The sequence below is a fragment of the Narcine bancroftii genome, chromosome 1 (genome assembly GCF_036971445.1).
Source record: "Narcine bancroftii isolate sNarBan1 chromosome 1, sNarBan1.hap1, whole genome shotgun sequence".
Lineage (NCBI taxonomy): Eukaryota > Metazoa > Chordata > Chondrichthyes > Torpediniformes > Narcinidae > Narcine > Narcine bancroftii.
Genome location: NC_091469.1, coordinates 59,957,246 through 59,972,652, shown reverse-complemented (window position 1 = coordinate 59,972,652; position 15,407 = coordinate 59,957,246). Strand labels below are relative to the sequence as shown.

The following is a 15,407-nucleotide window of genomic DNA, read 5'->3' as shown; positions in this document are numbered from 1 at the left end:
TCCTGATTTCCAATATTTTACAGACCGTCTCTTTCATTATTTTTTATGTTCCCTTCCCTGGCCCTTTTGAAAAACACAAAACTTGCTATTCTCTAATCATTTTCAGTTTTTTTAATATCATTTAAAAATTTTTTCACACTATGAACCATATTAACCAAAATACACACAAACATTTCCCTCTTGAATATGCACAGTGTCATTTTCTCCCCTTTTTCCCCCTCCCTCTCTCCCTCTTTTCCATCCCCCTCCAAACCCATTAAACGTTCAACATCTTTGGCTTGGCTTCGCGGACGAAGATTTATGGAGGGGGTAAAAAGTCCACGTCAGCTGCAGTCTCGTTTGTGGCTGACAAGTCTGATGCGGGACAGGCAGACACGGTTGCAGCGGTTGCAGGGGAAAATTGGTGGGTTGGGGTTGGGTGTTGGGTTTTTCCTCCTTTGCCTTTTGTCAGTGAGGTATACACTACAATAAACCCATTAAACAATGTCATCACACAATGAAAATAAACAAGAAAATTGTGACATCTACTTTTACACACTGGGTCAGTTCATTTCGTCTTCTTCTCATTCTGTCATTTTAGAGGGTGAAGGTCCGATAATAATAATAATGTGACTTTACTTTTTTAATTATATGTTATTTTTTCCAATGGAATACATTTATTCATTTCTATGTACTATTGCAGTACTCTCAGGCTCTCTTCTGATTTCGAAGTTGACATTATACATTTTTTTGCTGCAGCTAAGGCTGTCGTAATAAATCGTTTTTGTGCTTCATCCAGTTTGAGGCCTAATTCTTTACTTCTTATATTACTTAGAAGAAATTTTTGTGATTTTATTTAATACCTGATTTAGATCTTCCCAAAACTTTTTCACTTTCTCACATGCCCAAATTGCATGTACTGTTGTTCTCGTTTCCTTCTTACAGCGAAAACATCTATCTGATACTGTTGGGTCCCATTTATTTAACTTTTGGGGCGTGATATATAGCCAATTATATTGTATCATGCGTAACCTCGTGTTTATATTGTATTTCTCATAGTTCCGGAGCATAGCTTTTCCCATATTTCCTTTTTTATCTTTATGTTTAGATCTTGTTCCCACTTTTGTTTGGGTTTACAGCTTATTTCATCATTTTCTTTCTCTTGCAGCTTGATGTACATGTTTGTTATAAATCTTTTAATTATCATTATGTCTGTAATCACATATTCAAAGCTGCTTCCTTCTGGTAACCTCAGTCTGCTTCCCAATTTGTCCTTTAAGTAGGTTTTCAGTTGGTGGTATGCAAACATTGTACCATGAGTTATTCCATATTTGTACTTCATTTGTTCAAATGATAATGATAGGAAGGGTAAATTGCATTGAAATGAATATCTTCCCAAGGATACAATACCTATTTCAATTGTTACCAATTCCCTTAACGGAGAAATTCTTCTTCAATGAACTAAAGAAAATAATAAGGAAAGTCTTATGGCAAGGGGCAAAACCAAGGATAGCGCTAGATAAATTAACAAAATGGTACAAACAAGGTAGTTTGCAACTACCAAACTTTAAGAATTATTATAGATCAGCACAATTAAGATATCTATCAGATTTATATCAAACAAGGGAAAAACCAGATTGTACCAGGTTAGAGCTAGATAAAATAGGGGAGAAGGTACCAGAACATATACTTTATAAGTGGTATGAAAAACTGGTATATCAAACTGCATGAGTTTTTCAAGCTTTGTTGGGACCAAGGAAAACTGCCTCAGGACCTTCGTGATGCCATCATCATCACCCTGTACAAAAACAAAGGCGAGAAATCAGACTGCTCAAACTACAGGGGAATCACGCTGCTCTCCATTGCAGGCAAAATCTTCGCTAGGATTCTCCTAAATAGAATAATACCTAGTGTCGCCGAGAATATTCTCCCAGAATCACAGTGCGGCTTTCGCGCAAACAGAGGAACTACTGACATGATCTTTGCCCTCAGACAGCTCCAAGAAAAGTGCAGAGAACAAAACAAAGGACTCTACATCACCTTTGTTGACCTCACCAAAGCCTTCGACACCGTGAGCAGGAAAGGGCTTTGGCAAATACTAGAGCGCATCGGATGCCCCCCAAAGTTCCTCAACATGATTATCCAATTGCACGAAAACCAACAAGGTCGGGTCAGATACAGCAATGAGCTCTCTGAACCCTTCTCCATTAACAATGGCGTGAAGCAAGGCTGTGTTCTCGCACCAACCCTCTTTTCAATCTTCTTCAGCATGATGCTGAACCAAGCCATGAAAGACCTCAACAATGAAGACGCTGTTTACATCCGGTACCGCACGGATGGCAGTCTCTTCAATCTGAGGCGCCTGCAAGCTCACACCAAGACACAAGAGAAACTTGTCCGTGAACTACTCTTTGCAGACGATGCCGCTTTAGTTGCCCATTCAGAGCCAACTCTTCAGTGCTTGACGCCCTGTTTTGCGGAAACTGCCAAAATGTTTGGACTGGAAGTCAGCCTGAAGAAAACTGAGGTCCTCCATCAGCAAGCTCCCCATCATGACTACCAGCCCCCCCACATCTCCATCGGGCACACAAAACTCAAAACGGTCAACCAGTTTACCTATCTCAGCTGCACCATTTCATCAGATGCAAGGATCGACAACGAGATAGACAACAGACTCGCCAAGGCAAATAGCGCCTTTGGAAGACTACACAAAAGAGTCTGGAAAAACAACCAACTGAAAAACCTCACAAAGATAAGCGTATACAGAGCCGTTGTCATACCCACACTCCTGTTCGGCTCCGAATCATGGGTCCTGTACCAGCATCACCTACGGCTCCTAGAACGCTTCCACCAGCGTTGTCTCCGCTCCATCCTCAACATTCATTGGAGCGCTTTCATCCCTAACGTCGAAGTACTCGAGATGGCAGAGGTCGACAACATCGGGTCCACGCTGCTGAAGATCCAGCTGTGCTGGGTGGGTCACGTCTCCAGAATGGAGGACCATCGCCTTCCCAAGATCGTGTTATATGGCGAGCTCTCCACTGGCCACCGTGACAGAGGTGCACCAAAGAAAAGGTACAAGGACTGCCTAAAGAAATCTCTTTTTTCCTGCCACATTGACCACTGCCAGTGGGCTGATATCGCCTCAAACCGTGCATCTTGGCGCCTCACAGTTTGGTGGGCAGCAACCTCCTTTGAAGAAGACCGCAGAGCCCACCTCACTGACAAAAGGCAAAGGAGGAAAAACCCAACACCCAACCCCAACCAACCAATTTTCCCCTGCAACCGCTGCAACCGTGTCTGCCTGTCCCGCATCGGACTTGTCAGCCACAAACGAGCCTGCAGCTGACGTGGACATTTACCCCCATCCATAAATCTTCGTCCACGAAGCCAAGCCAAAGAAGAAAAGTTCACCAGTACTGCACCATCTGCTCAACATTTGGAAGAAGATTCACGTAGAAAGGAAAAAAACAAATTACCAACTATCAAAATTATTATTGATGCAAAATCAACTAATTCCTTTCACAATAGATAACCTTTCCTTTAGAGAATGGGAGAGAAAAGGGATTAAAAGAATAGAAAATTGTCTTTTTGGGAAATAATCATTTTCAATTTTGATGGAAGGTCATGAACCTTAGGCATTAATTCTGTTTCTAGTTCCTCAGTACAACCTCATCAGATGTACATCTCCAAAATTTTCTGTTTTAATTTGAATTTCATTCATTCTCAATGTTTTGCTTTTTGCATTAAGCTTGCCATGATGCCATGAGAGAAAATTATGAAGCAATATAATATGATATGATATGCTGGCCAAGTCAATTTCATGGCATAACCTTAAAGGGATAGTGAGAGTTTATACGTGTTTTTAAATTTCATTTTATTGCATTGTGAAGTAAAATTTAATTTCTAAGTAAGAGAAGCAGATTGTGGATTCAGTGGAATTCCTGAATCGGTTTCTACTCAGGGGGGTCTGGAAGTTTACTTGACAGCTGGTTAGAATATGATTTTGCTTATTTGAGACCAATCCTCAAAATTGTGGTTGGGAGTGGGATTCTTGATTAAACAGATTTGCTGATTTCATCCACCATGGGGGTGCCAGGTGTTCACAGGAAATTGGGTCTTTTCATTTCAAAGGGTAAACCATGAAATGGTGTATGTTTCTCTGATTATAGATGTATTCTCTAGAGGTAAACTTGTACTCTAGAAGTCAAAGCACTAAATCTTTTTTCCTTTAGCATTGTTGCTTGTTGGAAGATCTCAAAAGACATAACTTAGGGTTGCAACATTTTCATGAATTTATTTTCATTGATGTCATTAATATTATACTACAGGTGCTAAGGTTCTTCCCCAGACATCAGCTCTATGAATCTGGAAGAGATAATTGGGATTTAGTACTGTATTTTCTCCAGAATAGTGGACCATCAGGAGGATTAGATTTCAGCTAACCCTTGCATCTTTACCTCTGCAGTTGCTCTACTGAAACCAAATCCAATGAACATTTAGATGCAGTTTACAAAATTCAAATTAGAGGGTGCACATCAAATGACTTTAGGAGTAAATTATGATGTTTTAATTTTTATGGACAAGATTGGGTATGATTAAAGCAGTAGTTTTCAAACTTTTTATTTCCATCCACATGCCACCTTAAGCAATCCCTTACTAATCACAGAGCACCTATGGCATAAGGAATATTTAAAATGGTATGTGAGTGGAAAGAAAAAGGTTGAGAACCACTGGATTAGAGGGTGATGCACCATCAAATACCACAAAAGTCTGAGGTATTTGACTATAGAAACTAATTTTATGGAATATAGAATGGAGCAGCATCTAACCTCATCGACTGATCATGGCAGGAAGAGTGGGGAGCATGCAAAGGGCTAATGGGTAGGATCTGTCTTGGGGGCATGTCCAGCCAGCAGTAGCCAGTCACAGTATAACAGTGGTTTGCCACAGAGGGGTAGGGAAGGTTTAGAGGAATATGAGATAAACTAAGGAAAATTGGATTTCCTCAAGTAGACATCTTGCTTGATATAGACAGATTGTACCAAAGGGCATGTTTTCATGCTGCAAAGCTTTGATATGTTGTTATTGCAGGAATTATGGCACTGTTAGACCATAAGACATACGAGCAGAAATAGGCTATTCAGCCCATCAAGTGTGCCCTGACATTTAATCATGAGCTGATCTCTTTTACCACTCAACCCCAATGCCTGGTCTTCTCCCCATAACCTTTGATGCCCTGGCTAATCAAGAATCTATCAATCTCTGACCCAAGGTCCTAACCTCCACTCCTGACTGTGGCAACAAATTCCACAGATTTACCACCATCTGGCTGAAGAAATTCCTACACATTTCTGTTCTAACTGGATGCCCATCAATCTTGAAGTTGTGCCCTCCTGTCCTAGACTCTTGCACCATTCAAAATGTTTCATTGAGATCTCTCTCATTCTCCTAAATTCCAATGAATACAGACCAAAAGATGTCAAACACTCCTCATGGGATAACCCTTTCATTCCGGAATCATCTTAGTGAACCTCCTTGGAATTCTCTCCAATGTAAGCACATCTTTTTTTTAAAGGAGGAGTCATTTGTTGTAACCCTGCTTTCCACTGTTAATGAACAATACATATCATATCATTAACTTACCCAACTCTTGGCCTACTTAGAACGCTACAGTTATGTTCTAGGTTGCTTGATTGCAGTAAAAACCAGAAATTGGGCAGATCTATATGAAAATATCTGAAGGAAGATGATTGAATTTTTTATCATCCCACCCCCCTATTATTAGTTGTTGGCAGATAACTTTGTTTGGATGCAGTCTGACCCAGCTGATTTTCTGATATTCACTACACCCTGGGCATAGACCCAGGAAAAACTCCCCTCATATCTTATCTTTGTAATTTTAATAGTTCAAGAGATTGTTTTTGGGGAGGAATTTCTTATGGGACATTTTTATTAAATTGGTAAATTGCAGTCCTTTATTAGCAAAGTGGACAGCTTGCTACATTGTGCACAGCTGTTCCTTGGACTTTAATACAATCCACTTTCTTGCCTAAACAGAAACAAAGATGTCATTATGAAAATGAGCATATTATATCCTTGACACTCTAGAACACCTGCACAAATCTTCGCTGGGAATAATTTGATAAAACCACATGCACAGATTTCCACACCCCAGAGTGCTGAAGACTTTCCATGGCTCAGTTTAAAAAAAAATTTTGCAAAACATATGATCATGTCATTAAATTTATGTTAACACTGTCCTTTCACTGAAGTCTGAGTCTGTATGCATCATTTCATTAAAAAAGATATAATTTCTAAGAAATTTGACTCATACAGAAATGCAAACTTATTGTCTTGTTTATGAGTTAAAATTCCTTGGGGAAGTTTTCGAGTATAAACAGAAAGGTCATTCTGGTGCTTTTCCATTCCAAACTATTATACAGTATTTCCAATGGTAAAAATATGAAGGAAGGTTCCAATAAATAAATTTCAATTTGTTTATGAAAATATTTTTTATGCTGACATTGTGTTCATGGAGGTAATTGCCCTCAGTGCCCACAAATTCCATTCCCACAGCCCAGAACATGGAACAAAATACCTGTAATTAATTGGATATTTTTGTTTGTAAGCATGTACTTCATTGTAAACTTTTCTTTAAATGTTAGCCAAATTACATAAATACAAGACATGAGAAAATGTGGAAAATGTAACGTCTTTTGAGTTGCTTTCCATGTGAATTGGCTATGAGGGTGGGTGGGATGTGAGGAGGTGGTTGGGGGAAGATGAGATGAGATGCATGCACAGAAAGACAAGTATTCATTTGTTTTGCTGCTTAACCATTAAAATCAGAAGTAAAAGCAGAGACTGTGTATAGCTTGATCTCTATCTGCATCAACTACAGAGAGTATAGGATTTGGTATTTCAAAGTTCTCACTGAAAATGGATATAGGCTTCGCAAGCAGACTGTGTTAAGATCAATTCACCTTGATTCACTTCAGAAAATGGATTTATTTTTCCTGCCAGTTATAAAGGAGCAATTTAAAAATATTTATTTCTTGATGAATATTGCAATATTTGTGTTAAGTTTCATATTACATAAGTTTAATACTTTTTGTGGCTCACTATGTTTGCACTATGCAATTAGATTGGCGTTAGATGGATCTACAAGTTTATATTTAAATTTATTTGATTTGAGAACAAAATAGTATGCAACTTCTGCTGTTCCAGAATTTCAAGGATACATATAACCCCGATATGTTCATGGAACAATTTCTAGAAATTGCATTTTATCAGCCATGCACAGTTCAGGTGTTGAATTTATGTTACTAGATGAACAATTCAGTATTTCAGATAACTTGGTCCAAAAATTCTTTGGCAGGATGGAACTGGGGGATTCATTTCTGCATCAGTGCCTCAATAAGGACCTTTGATCAGGGTGTTATGTCCTCAATCAATATAGATTTATGGGGTATCTTGAGGATGTGCAAATTCCTCGTGGGATTGAATGCAGTGTCAAGGGGTGTTATCTGTGGGGTGAAAGCACCAGTATCATTTTGCAAACAAAGAAGAGTGAAAAATGCACTTGGGCAGAACTTAACTGAATAAATAATGAGATATAAAAAAGTTTGGAGAGTAATAGGGTTTTGGAGTGTACGTGCAAAAAACAAGGCTGAACATAGCAGAACAGATCAATAATATGTTTAAGAAAAGTAACATGTACAATTCTGGTCTTCAAATTGGGGGAAGGATGTGATTGCATCAGCAAAAAAAAAACGGCTGAATTTGAAATACTTGGGGGAAATAAAAGCCATTATGTCATTGGACTATGATAAATTATTAGTGAGGAAGAAAACTGTCTTCCTGGATCAATAGGTGTCTCCAAACCTGAACTAACAGAATAGTCTGCTGAAGTAGCTCATTAGATGGGTTTCAATATCAGTCACGAGCCCACCATGATTTGACAGAGCAGTATTAAATGGTACTTCCAAATCTTGAGTATAAATAAACTCAGAAAAACTATCTGAAGTTGAAGTTTGCTGCAGGCTAAAATCAGATACATGACCACTTTCTCTCACATACACGCTTCACAGTTTTGTGAGGAATATTTTCAAAACCATTGTATATACCCACAGATGTATTGAGCAATTTGATGATAAAGGGAGTCTATACAATAAGCAAGTGTTCTCATTGTAAAGTACAAAGTCAGCAATTCATTTGAAGAAAAGTTGTGTTTTGTGGTTGAGTCATTTTTTTTTGCTTCCTTCATTGACAGATTATCGGACTGGTCCTTGTTTTACGCAAGTGAATAATGAGATGTGTCAAGGCCAGATCAGTGGCATCATCTGCACCAAAACACTATGCTGTGCGACTGTCGGACGGGCTTGGGGCCATCCATGTGAAATTTGTCCAGCTCAACCCCAGCCCTGTCGACGTGGCTTCATCCCAAATATTCGTTCTGGTGCTTGCCAAGGTAATTTGATACAATAGTAATTTCTTTCACAGTTTTAATTATTGAAAGATAACATGGTTATAGAATACAATTTACTGGAGGAACTCAGAGGGTCAAGCAACATCAGTGGGAGAGAAAATGGTCAATGTTTTGAGCTGAATGTCTTTATGGAAACTGGTTAAATGTAGTAGAGAAGCCAGTGCGAAACAGTCCTTTTTCTTCCACTGATGCTGTACCTGAGTTGAGTTGCTCCAGCAGATTACATTCAGCTAGAATCTGAAGCTGTGCCCATGTCTAGTTATAGCATAGTTGGGGATAGTAAATCAGCATGAATGTAATGGTGATGTTCACTGTAATTTTACAGATTTTTTTGTTCAAATAATTTAGAACTGAGTGTCACCATTAAAAGCCTGCGTATTGCCTTGATGTTTCTGATGATGAATGCGAACTGTTTAAATGTCCAAAAATGTGACATTCATTTTTCCACAAAGTCAAACATGAAAATCCCAAATTATCCAAAATAATTGATAGCACAGTTTTCTATTTGCTCCATTATGCCCGGATTCCTGGGGTCTACACAAAGAAATCTCTTCAGAGATGTTGCACCATCTTAGAACTGCAATCCCATAAATATCAAGATGGATTATTTCTGGCTCCATTATGCCCGGATTCCTGGGGTCTACACAAAGAAATCTCTTCAGAGATGTTACACCATCTTAGAACTGCAATCCCATAAATATCAAGGTGGATTATTTCTGGTTTCTTTCAATTTTTATCATTTATACGAGTAATTGATTTTATTATTTTTATTTTCAATAATTGTAAAACAATCTTTAAAAAGTGTCAATTATTTATTTCATTTTAATAATTTTAATTGTTTCTGTCTGTCTGCCCAGTAAGAAATTTCCTCCATTTCCAGATCAGGTAGGTTTCGATGATGAATGACCACAGCCTGTGCCGCTGGGATCCAAGCCGAATCTAAACTTAGTTGTGATATTATTGTTGCACTTCCTTTTTGCCGACCTGCTTCCAATTTGTCTGTTTGGCTAAACTGAATTTACCGGATGGAGCTGAATTCAGAACATTAGAAGTCACAGAAAAATAACAGTGTATCCCAAATTTACATTACATTTACATGACACAGAGTAAATTTTTTTAAGAGCAGATAATCCTAGGTGTCACTTTTTAAGGTCATTACCTATTTAAAAAGAAACTTGTCTCTTATCTTTATAATTAATCTTAAAGTGGTAATCCTGATACAATGAGAATCAGTGTCGCACTATTATTTTCTGTCTTCCAGTCGTTTTTTAGGAAGACAATACTTTCAAGTATCACATTGAGTCATATTTTGTTAGAACTATTTTGTCCAAATTTAAAACATTACCCATTCTGATAGATCTAATCCATATTTCAGCAGCTCTTGTTTTTAATATAAGTATTCAAAATCAATAACTTTTTTTTCTTTTGAATCATCTTGTCTGGATTTTTTTGTACCTGTAATACAACTGGATCAGACAGATTGTTTTGGATTTTGATCCTTCTCAAATATTGTAATCTAACATTTGTCACAGAAATCTGATTATTTAAACATAAAATTTAAAAAAACAAAGTCTAACCACACTAAGTCAAAGACAAACTCTTTGTTCGAACTTTTCCAACAAAAGGTTTCACTCAAAACATTAATCTCTCTCCTTTTTTCAAATGTCGATTAGCCTGCTGACATAATCTGTAGAATTTCCTTTCATTTCTGTTGAAAAGCCACCTTTGTATTGTTGAAATTTGATTGAAATTCAGTGAAATAAAAGATGCCTGAGAGCAGAATTCATTCATAGTGTCTCAGATGATAACACAGCTAATTGAAGTAGAGAATAAAACGTCCATTAAAATGGACTTAAAATCAATGACTATCCTACATTAAATTAGTTTGAATTTAATTGAATTTTTAAAATCTTTCATGTTTAAACATTTAATCAAACATGGTCATTTTTTTGGTACCAGGCATCATTCTCAGCAAATTGCTTTGTTGCTGGTAACTTCTTAAAGAAATAATACCCTGCCGTTTTCCTGAGTGAGAAGGCTGAAAATAATTTCAGAACACTGACCAGAGATGGAAGTGAAGAAACTAACTACACTTTGTTTGTTACAGGCAGAGATTGATATCTCTTTCCTGAAATTCAATAGTTATGTAGACTTTGTTCTAAAACTTACAAAATGTGCCTTTTGATCCACTGATGCAATTGACCCCTGATTTTCCACATGCTATCTGATTAATGCCAACATTAGAAAGGGGGATGCATGGAAGAATGCAACACTGGTGGAAAGAACTTGCCTCTCTATTGATGCTTCAAGAACTTAAATTTAATCATTTTGCCATGAAAGGTTGAGTTACTTTGCATGCCTGGTCAAGGTCAATGCAAACCACAACAAAATCCAATCTGTCAATGCACACAATTCTACACTCATCTACTTAGCACTAGAACAGCATTCATCTCACATAGATATATACAATATTCAGACACTAGAAGCATGTTAAGCACACATTATTCATTCTTGTATGGCAATGTTTCATACAAATGCAGACTACAGCAACAATCAAGCAATATTTGGAGAGTCCTGCCAATCATCATCTTGGCCATCACAGATCCAATGGGGAGAATATTGAGGATAATTCTTTGCTCACATCTAATCCTCTTTCTTATGATCTCCTTGTTGAATTGTCTCTTCTGCTTTTTAATATTCAGATCTACAGCATTCCTCAGCAAACATATCATGTTCAGAAAAGGAATAGGGATCATTTCACTCATATCCAGAAGTGAGGTCTATATGTGATAAATCACAAAAAGTACAAGTTGGAGCCAGGCCATACTTAATAGGTAGCCCAAACACTACTATCTGGAGGAAGATGTTGTATACCAGCTATATTCCCCAAAATTTAGACAAAATCTTTAGTAGAGAGCCCAGAGATAAAAAAAATCTAGCAGGCTCAGGGCATTGTCTGGTCAATCTGAGATTCTACATAACATGTCGAGAAGAATGAGGTTATCCAGTTTCGAACTTACAAGCCTTGACTGGAGCCTTTCCTTTGCTCTGTGGAAGAGGTAGCCAGCTCTTTATCAATAAATGTGGATTGAACCATGGTGCAGCATCCTGCAAGGTCAGAGATTCCACTATAGTATAGGCAGAAACCACCTGATGTATGAAGCTGCAGTAGAAACAGAGTTCTGCTGTCCTTGTTCTCAACTCCATGATTTTTAGGTATCCATGGACAGATAGCTCACCCACATGTGATAAGGTAAGAGTTTATTATAATATAAATAAGTATCATGTGGAGATGCACCAAAATGCTCACTGCAGGTTCGCAAAGTACAATGACAAAAGGATGAATTAAATTACCACAATATGTCATGGGACAGAAAAAGAGTTAATATAAAAGGAAAGATGAATATTCACAAGAAGCTGGTGCTGTTTCAATAGAGCAGACAGAAGGTTCCAGAGTTATTTAGGGTGAGGGTAGCGTGGGAAGGTTGAAGAGGCTGATAGTCATTGTGAAAATCATTGGTCTTAAATGTACAGGTACTAGACTTGGGCTTCTATACTTTCAGTCTGAAAGTAACACTGAGATTCTGACCAGGGTATTGGGAATCCTTTATCATGTTGGCTGATTTCTTGAAGCAGCATGTCACAAAACATTTTCGATGGATTGGAGGTTGTTGCCTGTGATGGACTTGGCTACGTTTCCAGCCTTCTGAGTTCCCGTACTTTTGAGGTTTCAAACTGGGCCATGATACAGCAGACATTGCTTTCCATATTACACATGCAGAAGTTTAATGGATTCGATAGCATGGCAAATCTCCTCAAGTTCTTGGGGAGTACATGGCTCCAGGAGAGGTCCTGTGATATGGGGAGTAGAAAAGTTTGAAGGGTTAAGCCTCTCCAATCTTCTCCACTCTTCTGGTAAATTAATGAGTTATATTGCTTATTAAAACCTTTTGACAGGATAACACAGAAAAAATTAAGGGTGACGAAACCTGAAGTCTCATGGCAAGTTGAATTGCAAACAGTTTAAAAGGAAACAAAAGATATCAATACTGTATATGCCAGTGTATAAGATGACTCTTGTATCATAGGACCCCCAGAATTTCCATTTACAATGTAGGTTTTGAGCTATACTCGCTGTATAAGATTACTCCAATTCTGGCACTTACCATTGACCCATGGAGTGGTGTTGTCACAATATTTTAAAAGCAAATTGCCCAGTAAAGATTTAAAAATATTTTTAAATGAACCATGGTCGTCTCCTTTAACAGGCCATTTAAAGCCTATACGGAGGGGGTGGCATTTGTTGCAGTACATAGGAGGGAGCGGATGGAGTGTAAGGCACTAGTGAGAACCTCCTGCCAGTGAGAGGTGGGGAGACCTTTAGACCGGAGAGCCAGTGTAACCGCTCTCCATATGGTGGCATTCTCCCTCTCGACCTGGCCGTTACCGCGTGGGTTATAGCTTGTGGTCCTGCTTGAAGCAATACCACACTCCAGAAGTTACTGTTGCAGCTCTGCACTCATGAATGAGGACCCCCTATCACTGTGGATGGAATTGGGGTACCCGAAAATGGCGAAAACACTGTGAAGGGCCTGTATCACTGAGGTGGCAGTGGTGTCTGGGCAGGGCACAGCGAACGGGAAGCGGGAGTACTCGTCGATGGCTGTAAGGATGTAGTTATTACGGTTGGTTGACGGTAGGGGCCCCTTAAAGTCTACGCTAAGACGCTCGAAGGGGCGGGTGGCTTTGATAACGTGGGAGTTATCCAGACGGAAGAAGTGGGGCTTGCATTCAGCGCACACCGAACAGGCTCGGGTCATGGAGCGGATCTCCTCGACTGTGTAGGGTAGGTTGCGCGCTTTCACAAAGTGGGCAACCCTAGTGATCCCTGGATGACAGAGCACCTCATGGAGTTTCTGTAATCTGTCCATCTGTATGCTGGCGCACGTCCCTCTGGAGAGCGCGTCAGGCGGGTCGTTGGGCTTACCAGGCCGGTACAGGATGTCATAGTTAAAGGTGGAGAATTCAATTCTCCATCTGGCGATTTTGTCGTTGTTTTTTTATCTTACCACGCTGGGTGTTGCTGAACATGAAGGAGACCGCGCGTTGATCAGTCAACAACTGGTTGGATGGACCCTGCCGAGAAACTCTGACACATTGCTGTCAAGGTTTGCATTGTACACTTGCTGCAGGGGAGTGTTGAGACTTCACTGTCAAGATTCGGATTTTATACTTGGCGTATAAGATGACCCCAGGGTTTTGGGGTAACATTTTTAAGTTTCAGGTTTTGCCTTGTCATCGGCATATAGGGTATGTTGATAGTCAGCGAGGAGGAGATGTTGCCAATTTGCAGTGATTGGTGTCTGCTCGGAGGAAAGTGAGTGCTTCACAATCTGAGAATATCTGCAACCGTATGGAATGTGAATGTGCTTTCTTCCTTAAACATAACTGAATGGATGGCCTCTTTAATCAGCTTGACACTACTCATGGCAAGATTAATAAAGCGTCTTTCATATTTCACCGGGTTTTCGTGCCTTCAATAAAATATGCAGCAATTTTATATTTAGGTAATGCCCAAATAATAATTGAAAGCCTGAACCCTAACTAGTTTTTTTTTTCTTTCCCTTACTCTGAAAATGGTTCCATTATTATTGTAAAATAAAACTGCTGGAGGAAGCATCTACAGTCACTTATGTCTTCAACATTAGGGCTGCTTTCATATATGCAATCAATTAACTCAACATCATGCAATTTGAAGCTTGGGACTTCTGCCTGGAAGGGCTCAATATTTTTTATTGGAGGTTGTTTAATAAATAGGTGAGAATTTAAAAATACCTGTTGAAAACTGAACATTTTATACTGTCTCTTCAGATTGTACAATGATTTTTGTGGATTTCCAATGTAAACAGGACAAATTTGGCACAATTCATAATCTGCTTGGCTTTCATTTTATTGCTTGGGAAATGCAATAACGGTAATACCCTCAAAATGAGTATTTATGACGTAGAGAAGTGTAGCCTCTCTTTACATATTCATCTTATTGCTGCAATCTCACTCTTCTGCCTAAAATCATGCTCCTATCCTTTCTCCCCAACCAGCACTGTGCTCCCTGTAGACAAGAGACCAGGGATGATCTGAGAATCTTGGTCTTTGGCAAAAGCAATACGAAGCTTACAATCTGTTTTTCTCTAATCCACCCAAAAAACAGTACAGAAATAGCTCATGTTGCAAAGCTCCATATAACATAACGTTTCTGCAAAGTCCACCCTAAATTTCCTTTCTCTTTATTTTGCTAACATAATGAAAATAGTCCATAGAGCATTCCAAAAGCTATGAATACACAACTCAGTGTTTTAATACAGCAGGCACCATGTTTATTTCAATTTCATATCAGCCTATCAGAACCTTGTTAAACTCACTCCTCTGCCCACCTGTATCCAAGTTTCCTATCATCTGCCATCAAATGTACAATCAGATAAAACAACATTTCTCCACATTTCAGTGCACACACATGCACAGCACATGGTAATCACAAATATACAGATATAATTTAGAATAAATATATGTAAATATTTTGGGATTATTTACTTGGATACAGGCAGTCCCAGGGTTAAAGATGTCCAATTTATGAACAACTTGTACTTACAACAACTTCCGGTTCGACCGTGGTTGAGTCAGCATCGGGATAGAGTATGACGTGTGATGCTGCAGACAATAGCGTACCGCATATCGCAAGCACGGGAACTGATTTGAAATTGAAAAGTACGGATTCGAACATCGCACCTGTACAGTACTGTATACTCTTATTTTGGCTGGTTTACAAGTGATTCATGAACTAACAATTTTGTGACTCTTTACTGCCTCCTTGGGTTCAAGGCAGATAGAAATGAACAGGTGCTTCTTTGCAGCTGATTCTGCCCCCAACTTTCACATGGCA

At 38.8% G+C, this 15,407-nt stretch overlaps 1 protein-coding gene across 1 annotated transcript in view; it reads left to right on the top strand.

Annotated features, from left to right (window-relative positions):
- fbn2a (fibrillin 2a) overlaps positions 1 to 15,407 on the top strand; it is a 353,303-nt gene that overhangs the window by 79,467 nt on the left and 258,429 nt on the right. Inside the window, exon 7 of the mRNA XM_069927980.1 lies at positions 8,255 to 8,452. Within this exon, the coding sequence (XP_069784081.1) occupies positions 8,255 to 8,452 (198 nt within the window). The remainder of the gene's footprint in view (positions 1 to 8,254; positions 8,453 to 15,407) is intronic.